Here is a 16,172-nt window from a genome sequence, read left to right as displayed (position 1 = left end):
TTCTCTACTAAAAATGGACAACCCCATTAAAGTTACATTTACATTCATTTCTAAATAAAAATATCTTATTATTGTAACTACAGATTTTTTTTGTCCCTGTGACAATTGGATTGGAAGATTTTTTGGAGCAAGAATTACAATTAAAGCCTCTGTACAGACATCTTTTATAGTTTATGGTTTCAACCTGGGGCTAAATTGTAGTAAATTATCAGCATTCAGGAGGCTTCACCAGAGGTCATAGTGGGCAGAAAGGTCAGTCTAGGTTGCGTGTTCTTAAAATCGGGGACTATATTACAATGTGTTATCTTGATATCAGCATCAATAATTTCATTATTGCCCTTTCCCTTTTCGAAGAAGGGCTTCCCTACACAATTAATATACGTTTTGAGCAAACGGTGCTCAAATGCTACTAAGATCTGTCGGCTCAAATCAATATACTGTGTAGAATTATAGTCATACTATTATAGATATACTATTACTAGATTATTAAAATAGCAATAGTAAATTTATAGTAGTAATACAGTGATATATAGAACGTCATTTGAGCCGTAGCAAATTTCTTACCATCCTTTATCTCCATAATTAGTATAGTAAATCTATAGTAATGGTATATTTAAAGTAATCGTACAGAATACAATACGTTTGGAATCCGCATTGTCAATGTTTCACATATGAATAAAAGTTGACATATTACAATCCATAACCACCTTACATGCTGTATTCTGTAGATTACCCCCAACAATGCTTTCCATATCCTAAGTACCTTTTGAATAAAAGCCTTGGAAGCCGCGCAGGATCAATATTCAGCCAGTCTAGACCTAGTTTTGGAATCTGTGATTACTAAATCACACCTATATTCAGTCCACAAGCTTTAATAAATATGTCTCACTTGCACGACTGTCTACAACAGAAGCTGTCAAACACACACACACATAGAGAAATCCATAATGGCCCCCGGCTTCTTTCCAATCTATTTTCTGCTCAGCTGGCTTTAAATGAAGTTATTATGACTCATTAAAAGAGCCGCGAGCCTGTGGAAGTCAGCCAATTACAATTTTAAATTTATCTTGTTCTTTGGGGTTTCAGACAGAGCTCGCCTGCCCCTCCCTAAATAGTCGCTGCCCCCCCCCCTCCAACCCAGAAACGTGCCCATGTGGAGCTTCCACTTTGGGGGTACATTAACCCATCAGAAACCTATGAGCCATTGGGAGCTTTGAGGGTACGGAAGCAAAATTCATTTACATGCATGGTTATACAAATACGGTAATATAACGTGGTGCGCCTCGGCATGATAGTGCATCTCTATTATGGTGACTTTTACATGGGATCTTGCGCACCTTCTCCTACAATAGGAGCTCCTTATTGGTAGGTTTAAGGTAAATGAGATATTAATTCATTATTCATGTAATTGTATTTCAGATAGTAGAATAAATTTTGAGCTGTATTCAAGTCTAACCACCAATATATATTTACCAGTTTATAGTTATTATGTAGTACCGAAAAATAGAATGGGTATTTAACGTGTATTAACAGCTCTCTAAAAGTATTTTAACCAACTTTAATACCTCAACGCCTTTTCAACATATCAGAGTGGTCTACCTAAGGTTATACGGCACCATAAGTAGTAGAAAAGATAAAGGTCCTGCAAGGCAGAGGCTCATGGGCAGGAATGGGTATGGAGCCCTCCGCTCTACAATACAATCCATGGTTGGCCAAGTTGGCCATCATTTACTAGATGGGTGTTTAATAAGCAATATCATAGGGCAGAAGTAAGCGGATTCTGGTGGGGCACATACTGTACCTTCATTATGCCGACTGGGTGGGTATTTTGCCCTTAATAGAAAAAAAAAAATAAAAAAAAAAAATGGAGAAATAAAGTGATGATGCTCTATGGACCGAAGTAATAGTAAATTAAATGCAGCCACCGCAAGTCCCATGGCACTTCCTATATTAGGTTGTGAAATGCGATTTACATAGTAACTTTTATTAAAAAAAAAAAAAAAAAAAGGGTTAACAAAAACCTATACAAAAACTGCCATATATCCCAACACCGATTCGTGCTTTATGCCTAATCGGGAAACCATGGATAACTGGAGTCTATCATAAGGCGGAGTTCTAGAGTCTTCCACAGAGATTACTGTATGTAAGACATTATATATTAGTCTGACTTCTCCAAGTGATGAAACACTACACAACAAACAAACATTATCCAGCAGACAGTGGACCACATTCTGGGGATGCTCAGATTTCATATAGCATATGGACAGTAGAATTACTGACATAAGTATCAGTCAACAAGTACATTAGTAGTCAAAGCCAGCTCTTATTAGACTACGTTACAAAATACACACAACATCCTTATTACACTGGCCCATGTCCAGGAGGAGGCAAATACTCGGTAGTCAGTGAACACTCCGTTCTTGAAGTTGGGTAAGCAGAAGGACTTAAGTAACTTTGAGAAGTGTGAAGTTATGATAGTGAGGTTATAAAACCTCTAATATAGCAGGTCTTGTTGGAAGCTCCCGATATGCAGCGTTTAGTACCACCAAATTTGGTTCAAGATAGAACTTCCATTAAACCAGCAAGGGGGGTCATGAACAGCCAAGGCTCATATTGCCTCTAGAAGGTAAAGACCAGCTGAATATAATGAAAGAGCCAAGATTTCTGAAAAAAATCATGATGGCTGAGAAAATTCTTCATGGACATAATTGAGGGTTATAAAAGTAGTTTGTTGTAGAACTTCCTCGACCTCAACCACTCAGACCATCTTGCTGGTGGAACCTACTTAGCTGAAGGTATCACTAAGCATGGCACAATGAGAACATACTGCACAAGATCAAGTACAAGGCTCTGTCATATTGCAAGTTGTATTGGTACGCTGTCTTTAATTGGGAAGTAATAAGACTCCTTAGAGCGGCTATCTGCTAAACCAGTTCCCTACACTGTACTGATGAGATGCAAAGACATTGAAACAATGGTGTCTAGAGTTTGGAATTGGTTTCTTATGGAATAGATATAATGGTTTGGTTTCAATCCTGCATCGTGTTACTAGGATTTCTCAAAGTCATGCTTGATATTAAAAAGGTGCAAAGTTTGAAATCCTGGAAAACGTATGTTTGGGGTGGGAGGGGGGGGGGTATATAGTGGCAACAAATCTCTCCAAAATGAGCGAGACATTTAAAAAGGTAAATTCCTAAATAATATCTACAGTTTCAGTAGCAAGAGCAGTAATAATTTATCAAAGCAGGAGAAGGCGAATATGGGACCGTACTTAAAAGGGGCATTACAAAAATGTTCAAAAATTTAGCAGGGTACAGAAAAGTGTAAACATGAAGAGACTGGCTCCAACAGTCAAGTTCTTGGCTGAGGAGACTAGATGGGCAACAAGAACTATGGACATTCCAGGACCAATGGCTACTAGGTCCTGTAAAAGGGGATCAGGAGGTCCTTTAGCAGGTAAAGTAAAGTTTACAACGACTGCTAATTATTAAACATTCTAGGAACTCCCCTTTAATTGTTCCTTAAAAACAATTACTTTCTATTACAGGATACAGACATCGCAAATGGGAAAGGGGACTAAACTCGGCACCCAGCCCTTGTTCCCAAGCTAAAAGCTCTCAACTTTGATTGGCTCAATGTCAAGAGACGCACCCTTTGAATAATTTGACAAACAAGTCAAGTTGTCAACAGTTTTGGAAAGAAAGGCAAAACAGAGTGGGGAATAAAAGTATATAAGCCTTCAACATGAGGGCCATGTCTACATCCTTAACGTAAAAAACAAAAACAAAAACGAATTTCAGGAGACACATCCTGGACAGTAAGGCAATAAAGGGGGGGGGGGTTGAGTCAGCAAAAGCCAAAAGCTCTGGGACAGGAATGGTCAAGTAAATAATATACGGGGGGGGGGGGGGGGGGGGGAGTTTGAGTAAAAATTAAATAAAAATTGCATAAATCCTCATTAAAAGAACTGAAACCCAGTAGTAGTTCTACCATTTCAGGACAGACCAGTCCTAACCGCTGGATGTTCTCAAAAGCGAGGAGAAGAAACAATGCAGGATTGAACAGCCTGTGTTCTACTCAAAAAGCACAGTGTGTACTGTACATAGCATAAAAACTCCAAACAGCCTCTAGACACAGGCTGCTTCCATCCGCCATCAAAACACTTTGTCTTGCATACAAAAATAAGACCCAGAGCTGTATGGAATACAAAATAAGCCCATTACAGTACGGGAGGGAGGAGAAGGGGGGAGAAGAGCCGCTACTTAGCAACAACGCAGAGCTTTAAACCGAGCTGCCTGTTGGGCATGCGATAAACATTAGTAGCGGAGATGCTTTTGCCATACCTAGGACGATGGGTGGGTTAACCCTTCTTATGCCACAAGCTCCTCAATAACAAAAAGAAAACCGATAAAAGGTCCCTTTCATTCCCCTCAAATGAGATTAATGGGCATAAAATAGACAAAAAGTTGGGTTTTGTTTTTTGGTTCTAGAACCTTCTTAACCCCTTGCCCAATCTAGTCTTAAGACATTATCATTGTGATCATCTCCAGACCACACCTAAGGACTTTTTGTACAGACGATAACCTGCACAAGACGTCTACGGGCGGTGTGTATACATATATACACATGTCACAATATCAGGTGTTGCAATGATCACAACCACCCTGGTAAAAAACAATATGAGACATTTTAGGAGGGATATTTATGATATAAAGCAAATCTAAAAATGGTGAGAGATTGCAATTTGCAAGAAAAGGGGGAAGAAGGAGAGATCTGGGAGTTGTTGTACATATACTAGAGGGATACAAAAAAAAAAAAAATTCCCCGATTGTCTCTCGCCCTAAATGCACACGGCTGAAAATAACGGAGAACAGGCATTTTAAGGCTCAAAAAAAAAAAAAAAAAAAGAGAATGAAAGTCAAATGTAATAGTCTAGAAGACATAAGTGTTAGAAACAAGGGAATAATTCTCAGAAAGTCATGGAGAAGCGAGACCCCGGTCCAGCTCCTCCACCTTCCAGCAGGTTAAATCATCGCCCCCTGTATTAGTTTATGAAATATGTCTTCTATGAGATCTGCCAAAACAGGAGCTCTAACCACACTGAGCCTCTCTCCGGCTGTCAGGGCACGGATAAAATAAAGGCAGGGAGGAGGAAGGGAGGGGGGGGGGGATGTATTTTTCATCAGGCGGTGTATAATTTATAAACAGCATTAAATAGTTTGCGCTGTCCCCCCTCCTCCTCCCGGAGCGAGTCCCTCCTCTGTATCGGGGTTGGACAGCACTCAAGCCTGCATTAATTTCGTCTCTGGGTACAGTGTGTTCTTGGATTCACATCTGCGAGTGATCATAAACGCTGTGGAATGCTGGCAGAACATCGAGACCTGCCAGTGCGCCCATGACATCACTCTGGGAAAAGGCTGGGGGTGCCGGCCCAGGGCCAGACGCTGGCCTGGGGCTGTGTACAAACCGGCAGGAGCCCCATCAACATTTATGCTTATTATAAAAATCAACATAGAAACAATAAAAACAAATAAAATAAAAAAAAGTAAACTAAATAATAGTAACATTTTCAGTCCAACAAAAGGACAACTCCCAACTCCTAAAATATCATAGTGCATACAGTACTCATAGCAGGACACTCTGCGTTCAGCCATTCCTCAGTAATTCCTCCTAGAAATTTCGACAAGAATGAAGTAAACAGTTGTGGGCGTGTTCTTAAATAGTTTGGGAACACGGATTGGCCAATTTTAGTGGGCGGGATAAGCGGTCTCAACGCCCAGTAGTCAATTTATGCAGATGGATCTCTTCTTTGTACTGTCCCTCCGTTATTCCTCTTAGAAATGAGAATAGGTGCAGCGGAATTGATATATTATAGAGAATAATCCTTTACTACAACAGGAGCAGCATGAAAAAGTAAAAGTGTAGTAGGGCAGGAAACCTTAAAGCTGTAGCTCGAGTCGAGGAGCCATGTGCTGTAGGAGGGCAATCAAGGGGTTAACTGAAACCAAAACCAGCTCTGCTACATTTATGAGTAATGAACGGAGCTGGATATTACACGCTGTAATATGATGAAGAGGTAGTAGTACAGAGAAGCTTTATATGGGACATATATGGACATGTAATACAAGCAGCTACATGAGATTATTCCCAGCACTGCATACTCGGATATAGTCTTGGGCTGAGGATTGGGAAATCTTGGCTTATCCCTTCCCATTCATAGTAGGCTACCACATGAATGATGGGCTTATATGACAAATAATCAGGCTTCTGAGGCTCTAACACGGAGCCACGAGAACGGATGGTGGCATCAAACAATCGTGACACCAGAAATGCTGGTTCTACGTCATGACTTTATGACCAGCTGAGAATACAGAAGACTGGTCATGGTGCACAGATCATTAGCCCCTTGGTCACCCAATTTGCCCTGTAGATATAAGGAGAAGGGCCCCCAACCCTGTACTACACATACTTCAATCCTGACACACACACACACACATACCTAGCAGACCTTCCAGGACCTTTGTAAGGTTCTCCAAAAGTCCTTAAAAGGAAATCTATCAAAATCAAGTATGATACCAGACACTATGACCGTGGTAAATCTCTTAGATTTGTTATTCACAACCTCCTTCCTTCTAAAAATCAACTAATTATGCTAATGAATTGGACTTGCTATGGGACAATGGGAGGGGGGCGTTACCACAGCCACTCTGTTCTGCAGCTTCACATATTGTTACACTGTCCAATAAGTCTCACCCTCTCCCCTGCTCCCTCAGTATTTCCCCGCCATTCCCTCCGCCTGTGTAATCTCATACAGGGAGGATGAGAAATGCTCCTGCACACTGTAACAGGCTGTGAAGCTATAACATGGAGGGGCTCTGGTAAAAACCTACAGAGCCTTTCTCAATTAACACAAATTTAGATTGAGGAGATTGATTTATGTATGTGCTTTATCATGATGGATTTTGACGGTAGATTTCCTTTAAATGTAGCAACACAAGGCAGTAAAAGCCAGACCTTGTATTGGGGTCCCATCTTCTGGTGATTCATTGGTGCAGTATATAGGTGATAAACCAACCAAGAAGCCCACCAAAAAGATGACCCAAATTATCACAAAAGCGGTTTTGGTGGGAAACCCCTATAAGCCCCAGATTGAGAACAAAAGTCTGAATGGAGTAGAAGGGTTTACACTTGATAGTCGCTACTTGTAAACTAATCCTATCTTGTGAGAAGGGATCAGGATCCTGGAGGTGTGGGGGGACAGGGATGTGCATAGGGAATAATGGGTGTAGGTGGAACACCCCTTAAAATATAATAAAAATTCTGCCCAAAAGATTTATACCTGAAGAATAAAATGTGTTCTACTTCTACTTAGAATGACTGACTGAAACCTGAAGAAGGTAAACCCAGCTAAGTGTCCTCCCTACCCCTTTAAGGAAATTTACAATCAAAATAAAAGCATGATAAAAACAGATAATAATGCTAATGGTTCTGAAGGACTCTGGGGGGGCCTTTCCAGAGCTCTCAGTGCTGAAGCTTCAGAGGCTATTACAATGAGCAGAGCAGCTGTCCCTTTCCTCTACGCTTCCTACTGCTGGTTGATTACACGGGCAGAGGGAGGAATGAGAGAGCAGTGGGTTGGGCGAGACATGTTCAGTTCACTGTAACAGCCTATGAATCTGCAGCACTGAGGGGCTCTGGTAGAGCCCTTTGGACACATTAAAAGTTGATTTTATAAGGAAGGAAGGCATGGATAACCAATATAAGAAGATTACCACATTCCCTTGTTTATCATAATGGATTTTGATGGAAGATTTCCTGGAAGAAATTAGTAGTGCTATTAAGTTAGTAGTGGTAAAAGTGAGAGAAGTCTTTTATTTTTGTATTTTAGCCGAATTCCAAATATTTGGAAGCCTTAAACATGTCAAATTGCTGTGAGAAGAAGAGTCCAGAAGCGGAGACTCCTGAATAGGTGGCTCTGCTTGACAAAAAGTACATTTGGACGTCTCCCCACCTGGACTGCCACCCGCCCTGCGGCTTTGGTTATTGTACGCCCAAATACCCACAAATAGCCTGAATACAAAGGCTGCTTCAGCAACAGTTTAGTAACATTAACCCACTCGCCTTTATTTTTTTTATTTTTTATTTTTTCCTTTTTGCAGGGACACGAAACCCAAGATGCTTTCTGTGTTGTGCGGAGTCTGGCTCGGAAATAGTTGAACACTCATCCAAGTTAGTCTTGTGAGAGGTTTGTGCGCAATACACGAAAATACACATGTTGTGTCATTCCACTCATAGGAGGAATATAATGTACCCAGCTCTGTGATGGAATGACACAGGGACAATTAGGACATTATGCCTGGAGTCTACGAGTGCCAAGGAAGAGTAACACAGCGTACCGAGTGTGGTCAAAAGCAATGGCGAGGGGGGGGGGGGGTGGAGGAAGGGGGTGGGAAGACTACACAGAGCTCCTTTTAATTTGTTTACTTGTAGACTCGATCTCACTCCTCAGTATCTGATGCGGAGGGCTGAGGCACATCTGGTTCATTAGCCATTATACAAATGTATACAGTAATGTATAGGAGGATTAGGCATCCATTTACCTGTCCAACTACCTAATGAGCCTCATCTATTCCTGAGCTATGGGCTAAAATGTGGCGTTAATGGCTTCTAAAAAAATGAAGCAGGATCTTGCAGGTTTACAAGATAGAGCTTTTTTTTTCTAAAAAAAAAAAAGGGGGTCATTTATATTATGTGAAGGCTCCGACTTAGGGAGAAGTTAGCAGATTATTGCCAACCACATGGTGAAAAATACCCCCAAAAAAACACTTTTGTGACAAAGTGGAGTCCAGGATGCTCTTGCTATTGTAAGATTATAACATAATCCCAACTGTAACTAAAAGGGAACCCGACAGCAGAAACTGCCCTAACAAACCACTACTAATATGTTGTCAAATGTCTTAACACCTTCTGGATCATGTTGCCATCATGGCCCCATGTTGTGGCATCATCCAAAAAAAGCAATTGTGAAACAAAGTAAATTGGTTGTATAAAGTCATGGAGGAGGAGTTTCTCTATGAAGTGAAGCTCTGCCCCCTCAGAACAGCTACTTCATTGTGACCAACATCATTAACCAGACTTTAGAAAAACTCTCTGAAGTAATGTAAAATTTTTGTATAAAGTCTGGTTAATGATGTTGGTCACAATGAAGTAGCTGTTCTGAGGGGGCAGAGCTTGACTTCATAGAGAAACTCCTCCTCCATGACTTTATACAAAAATTTTACATCTCTTCAGAGTTTTTCTAAAGTCATGGAGGCGGAGAGATGAACACTGAAGTGAAACTCTCCCTTCTCCAGGATACCTCCTTTTCTGACAACCCTGCATCCATGGACATCACACAGTGGCTCTCCTGAAGTCTGGTTAATGATGTCAGTCACAATGGAGATGCTGTTCTGATGGGAGAGAGCTTGACTTCAGTGCTCAAGTTTCAGCCTGCATGACTTTATACAAGCATCTTATTTCAAATTTGGATTTTCTTAAGGATGTCAGCAGGCTGAGCTGTAAAAGAAGCATGATCTTGAAGATGTTAACCTGCTTCACAACATACTGTATGTGCTCCATTAGGTCAATTTCTGCTGACAGGTTCCCTTTAATATTAAATTACCCATTGTGCTTTAATGAGGACTGTAAAAACTTCATCAACCATACCTAATTTGCCAGGACAATCTCTCATTTTCAGAGACCATCGATGCCAGTCAGAGAAGGAGGTATGGTTTTCAAAACCTAACCCAAAAAGTGTCAAGATCTGGAAAGCTTAGGGGCTGGATCTGGTGGTCTGGACCTTAATATACAATTTTATTTTTCCAAAATGTAGATATTTTTCTACAGTGAAACCTCTTTAAGATGACAGCCCAATAGTGAGAAGTCTTCTCAGAAGTTGGTCTACACAAAGAATTCCGGTGGTCTTCTTAGAATGGTTACACTCAACTGATATCCAAGGTCCAAAAATCGGTTCATAACTTTACCAACAAGACACTTAGGCTGATGTGACTGAATGCAAGGAAGCCGTGTCTGGTGTAATGTAATGTAAGGTATGCATACATTACAACATAGGACCTGGGTCACTTCTTCAAAATTGGGACACGCTCATACAGACTAAGTCCCTGCCCTGATAGTGCACACTCTGCTCCACCCCTGGTTACATTAGAGCAGGGAGGAAAATAGAAAAAGCATGTATCTGTAATCTTGCATGATGATACACTTGGCTCCCAGCACTGTACATACTGTACCAAAGCTCTGGCAGAATCCCAGGGCAGGCACCGTGCCAGATGCACAATAACAAACCCAAACCACCAACGTAAAAACAAAACACACACACATAAAAAAAAATATAGGGAGAGATACAAAGTGCAGGGGAGAGAGACTGAGAGACACTCGAGGGCAGACCTAGAAGAGACAGAAGAGACAGCCCAAAAAATACACGTTTATTTAAGAAAATCTATTTTAAAGACTAAAAAACCTCATAAATTTACACATTAAACTTTTATTTATTTTTTTACCATAGATCAGATCTCAGTAATATTGTGAATGTGGCATCTAGAAAATGTAAGGAAAAGCGGGGTCAAGTCTCAGGGTGCATCGCCCCAAATTCAAAGCACTTGACCTAGTTTGGAAACTTTGAGACGTTCCTGTACATTTGCTAAGGGAGAGAGGCAGGGGATTTACTATTCTAATGTCGGATTGGATATCCATCATCGGGCTTACTTAATGACCTGTAGTCTAGACAAAAATCAATAGAATCCAATCCTAGAATGTTCTTCTTTTTGGAAGTTACGTACCTGCTGTGGAATATGACCGAGAAAACAAGTCACTTTGTAACGTTGTACATGTCGCTGCCCAATAATTTACAAGACGGAAATAAAAAAAGAGCACGTGCAGAAAATCGAGCGATGTTGGCCACACACGCGCATAGGTTTCAACAAAATTATTTGATTATGTCATGTATATGGTGTAATGTCTATCAGCATGTCAGGTCAGGATTTTAGAAGCTTATTCCCCCCTCCACACTGAAAACACATGCATGCCAGTCTGTGCCGAGTATGTGCATAAGAAGGATAGCCATTGTCAGCATCCCCGCAACGTAAGGTTTTCCTCCCTCTGAAGGTATTGGCCAACAGCCATCCCCTCCTGCCTTCCATCACACACTTGCATGCTCTGCTCAGAGTTCTTGTGTTCTGAAGGAGAATTAAACAGACACCTCTGTTCATCCAGTGAAAGAAAAAATGATCAGGCATATCAAAATCCAACTGTCCAATCCTCATTGCCGCCACATCTACCAAGGCAGAAAACATTGAACCAATGCACAAAAGCTTTTTAATCGAAAATTTCCGCCTAGAACATATACTGGACATGAATGGTCAACATGCCTGATGGCCCCCACAACTTTGTCCCAGTTCAGATCCATCTCCACCATTTTGGGGGAGGTGTACAATGGAGGGGGCAGGTCTGTGACTTGCATAGCCTTCGTGCCATCAGGGGCCATTTAAAATCTACCATCAACCATGATAAACCAGGGACACTTCCATATAGATCCACACACAGTGACTGTGGTAATCTTTTTATATTTGTTATGCGTGGCATCCCTTCCTTCTTAAAAAGAACTTTTATAATTCTGCTAATGAGCCTGAAGGGCTCTGGGGCGTTACCAGAGCCCTTTTGTGCTATATCTTCACAGGCTGTTGCATTGAGCAGAATAATACTCACCCTCCCTCTGCCTGTGTAATCTAGCAGTAGCAAGAAGTGCAGAAGGAGTGGAGACCTGCTCTTCTCATTATAACAACCTGTGAAGCTACAGCACAGAGGAGCTAATGAGCCTGCTCTTCTCATTGTAACTGCCTGTGAGGCTGCAGCACGGAGGAGCTCTGGTAACACCCCTAGAGCCCTTCAGACTCATTAGCATAGTTATAAAAAGTCGATTTTCAAAGAAAGGAGACCATGGATAAAAAAAAAATATAGGAAAATGACCAGTGTCACGGTGCCTGGACCTATGAGCAAGTGTCCCTGGTTTCAATGGCAGATTTCCTTGGAAGAGAAACCTGACAAGGGAAGCGAATAAAGCGAAGGAGGCATTGGGAGCTCATTATTGGGTACTCTGCATGTCTACTACTGATGCATAATGCACAGTCAGATTTTGGTTTTTAGGTGGTGGGCAATGTTAACTTACTGTCTATTCTGCTCCTACATGACCATGAAAGAAATAAAACATGTAAAGACACAAGATCCATCGGACGCACATTTAGCTTTGTTACAAAACACAATATGATCAACAGGAATCAAAGAAACAGAACGGACATGACACGTGTACGATGAATCATTATTGGTCTGGCGAAGATCTCAGCAATTAGTTGTGAAAATTGGCGGCTTTCATGCAAATTTTCAACTCGGACACACAGTGTAATTTACCATATGATCCGAGGCATAGCTTCCTGTGTGGGACAGGCCAGGGCTGCCCGGCTGACAGATGTGAACCTCAGAGCCACAAAATCCAAAACGCAAAGTAATTTATAGAGCTGCCAACACAAACCACACATTGTAAGTGACCGCCTCCAAGGGAGAAGAAGAGATCATGGGGCAAAATGTTTTTCTTGGCCACCTAAAAAGACTAAAGTGCCATTTTCTATCCAATGTTGCCCATATACATTAGAGGAGTATTGAAAACCTGTCCTCATTCTATGCTGGGGAGCCAATTACAGACAGTGACTGACCTGTCCCTGTATGAGAATGCAAGAAGTAGGACCATACACTGGTACCCCAAGCCCAAATATTTTGCTACATTACTACATTTGCTACATTTTAAACAGTCTACTCTGCTCTCCCTGTTCTACAACATGCTGCCTGTAGTTAGGACCAAATGTTAAATCTGTTTAGATCTTCTAGCTCTATAACATGTGACCTACAAGGAAAAAAAAAAAAAACACTGTACAATCTGCTCAGCTCATTCTGCTCCATCATGCTGCCTGCAGATAGGACACCATGTACAATATGCAGGCAACGTGTTATAGAGCAGGAGGAGCTGAGCAGATTATACAGTGTCTTTTCTGTAGACCGTGTGTTAGATTGCAGGAGGAGCTGAGCAGATTGTACATAGTGTCCTATCTGCAGCGCCTCCTTCCCTATAAAAATAGGTTGCCTGAAGTTGGGACAATATAAACTCTGCTTAGCTCCTCCTGCTCTATAACATGCGGTTTGCTAATAGGACATTATGTACAATCTGCAGGCAGCATGTTATAGAGCAGGAGGAGCTGAGAAGATTATACAGTGTCTTTTCTGTAGACCGTGTGTTATATTGCAGGAGGAGCTGAGCAGATTGTACATAGTGTCCTATCTGCAGCGCCTCCTTCCCTATAAAAATAGGTTGCCTGAAGTTGGGACAATATAAACTCTGCTTAGCTCCTCCTGCTCTATAACATGCGGTTTGCTAATAGGACATTATGTACAATCTGCAGGCAGCATGTTATAGAGCAGGAGGAGCTGAGAAGATAGTGCACTATGTACAATCTGCAGTGCCTCCTTCCCTGTAATAATATGTTGCCTGTAGTTGGGACACTTTAAACTCGGCTCAGCTCCCCCTGCTCTATAACATGTTGCTTGTTAAATAGGACACCATGTATAATCTGCTAAACCGTTCCTCCTCTATCATGTGATGTGTGCAGACAGAACATTGCATTTTCAACAAAATATTGAATTACTCTTGCGATTCCATCTACATGCACACCATAAAGGCTGCAGCCAACAAGGCAAGACGGACAGCGAATGTCTTACCTGAATGAGCCAGCAAATGCATCCGAAGCCGCAAACTGTCCAAAAACCTCTTCCCGCAGAGTTCACAGCCGTACGTCTTCATACCACTGTGCAGCTTCCTAGAAGGAAAAAAAAGAGCATCCAAAAAGGTCAACAAAAGGAAGAAACAAAAGATTCTTTATGTGTATTTTATGTCTTAGGAGAAAAATTGCTACATTAAATAAAACGGCAGCAACATTTCTTAAATGTGAGGTTATACCAAAAAGAATGGTTTCCAATAACTAAGGTCATATTCCAGAATATCTCGCAGGTTGTATATTAATCCCTCATTATACTTTGTACCTGACAGGATTAAAAAAAAAAAAAATTTCAGATAGAACATATGACATAACGAGTCTACAAAAAGTTGCCCCGGGCATCCAGAACGCCTCGTCTGAAAGAATGAGGCCAGACTACCCAGCCTTGCTGATCCGGCGCAAGACTCTTTATAATATACATAGACAGTCAACGCTAAAAGCGCACACAGATGTTTTTGTTTTCTCAAAAAGGTGGCAATATACCTTCTAAAATAACAGCAAATACCTTAATAATTGTATGTTACTATTAGCAGCACCTTGGAAAAAAAAAGTGTAAAGGCTCTAAAAACAACAGGTCAAATTGCTGGCAGCGGTGGTTATGTGTGTGACAAAACACTGTGTACTCTGCTGCAAGAGAAAGTGTTGGCAGCGGTCAGTCGAAATTCCTGCGTCTCTGCCAGACGTCGCTGAAAACTTCCGAAGTTTTAAAATAAGGAAGAAGGGAAAAACATCTACAGCAGATCCACGTCCATACAGACCAGGAGAAAAACAGTCCGTGATATAAAATCCACTAAATTTTACTTTTGGAGAAAAACTAAAAATTGCAATAATCTTAAAGGGAACCTGTCAGCAGAAATTGACCTTCTAAACCACCTTCTGTTTCTGTTGTCAAGCAGCTGAACACCTTTCAGATTGCGTTTCTTTCATGACCCGGTGTAGTAGCATCACCCAGAAAATAAACTTTAAAGCAAGGTGTAAATTGGTTGTATAAAGTCAAGGAGGCGGAGATTTTATTACTGAGGTCAAGCTCTCTCTAGCCCAGAAAGCCCCTTCACTGTAATTGATGGTCCTGCATCCAGAGACATCACAAACCAGATCTCCATGATGTTAAACACAGAGGACAAGGCATTCACAGCTCCTCACCTTGACTTCAGTGCGAAACTCTCCTCCTCCTTGACTTTATAAAACCAATTTACCTCTCACTTCAAAAGTTGATTTTCTGGATGCTGCCACCATACTGGACCATGAAAGAAACAAAAACTAGAAGGTGTTATGCTTACTGACAATATTGTGTTAGTGGTTTATTAGGCCAATTGCCATTGACAGGTTCCCTTTAAAAGGACACTACTCACCCATGACCTAACCAGCCAAGAAAAAAAAAAAATTTAGAGAGCAGAAGTTTAATTGCAGTGATAAATTCCCAAAACAGCCACTGCTGCCTGGACAATGGCAGAATCAACAAGGATTAACCCAATTGGCAACACCCAGTGATCAAATTATTTTTAAGTAGTAATAGAGGAATAAAAATGGGACAATACTGTACCAATGACACAGCCTTTGTCATCTGAGCTGAGCTGCATCCCTCCTGATTAACACAGAATTAACTGACAGCCAGTGAGGTCATCAGACTGACCGGAAAACTGACACATGCGCAAAATGTCTTTTCTTGCGAAGCCACCGGTTTACTAGTGCTGCTGCACCTCAGGTAGGTCCACTTTTTATAAAAACAATTGTATCATAGTTGAGTTACATCACAACGTAATGTCCCAGAACATGAAAGTCTTCGTATTGGATTGCAACGTAAGAGGATCATCTTGCAATGAGCAACCCGGTGGAAAGCAGTCACAGAAAAAAAAAAAAAAAAAACCTTCTTTTACTTTGCTTCATTGTAAAATCATATGGCACGTCTTAACCCTAAGCTCAAAGGATTGTCCAGAACTTGGGTTACATACAGTACCTCTTCCAAATAGGCTCCTGTTCTACAATGAATAAGCATTGCTTGTACTATGGTCGCAGCACAGCAAGCAATGACCAATCTGAGATTACGGCATCCTGGGGCCCCAGCTCTTCTCTCCCATTCCTAAAATCCATTCTTATGACAGGTAAATAGAGCAGACACAACAGGTTTCACAAAAGGACAAAGAAGTTTATCAGCACAATAAATGGAAACAAATAACAGGATAACGGGATCTACTCGTCTCAATTAACTGATAAACCTCGCAGATTACGCTGACAGATTTGACTGATCTATCTGCAATTGCCGCAGAGCCATGAATAATAATCATGGATTAGGATCTA

The 16,172-nt window shown here is 41.2% G+C and overlaps 1 protein-coding gene across 2 annotated transcripts in view; it reads right to left on the bottom strand.

The window, feature by feature from the left end:
- Positions 1 to 16,172, bottom strand: part of ZBTB16 (zinc finger and BTB domain containing 16) — a 90,190-nt gene that overhangs the window by 27,003 nt on the left and 47,015 nt on the right. For both annotated transcript variants that reach the window (XM_072155837.1, XM_072155838.1), the window contains exon 3: positions 13,819 to 13,916. In XM_072155837.1, the coding sequence (XP_072011938.1) occupies positions 13,819 to 13,916 (98 nt within the window). The remainder of the gene's footprint in view (positions 1 to 13,818; positions 13,917 to 16,172) is intronic.

The sequence above is a fragment of the Engystomops pustulosus genome, chromosome 6 (assembly GCF_040894005.1).
Source record: "Engystomops pustulosus chromosome 6, aEngPut4.maternal, whole genome shotgun sequence".
NCBI lineage: Eukaryota > Metazoa > Chordata > Amphibia > Anura > Leptodactylidae > Engystomops > Engystomops pustulosus.
This window is presented reverse-complemented; position numbering and strand designations above follow the sequence as displayed.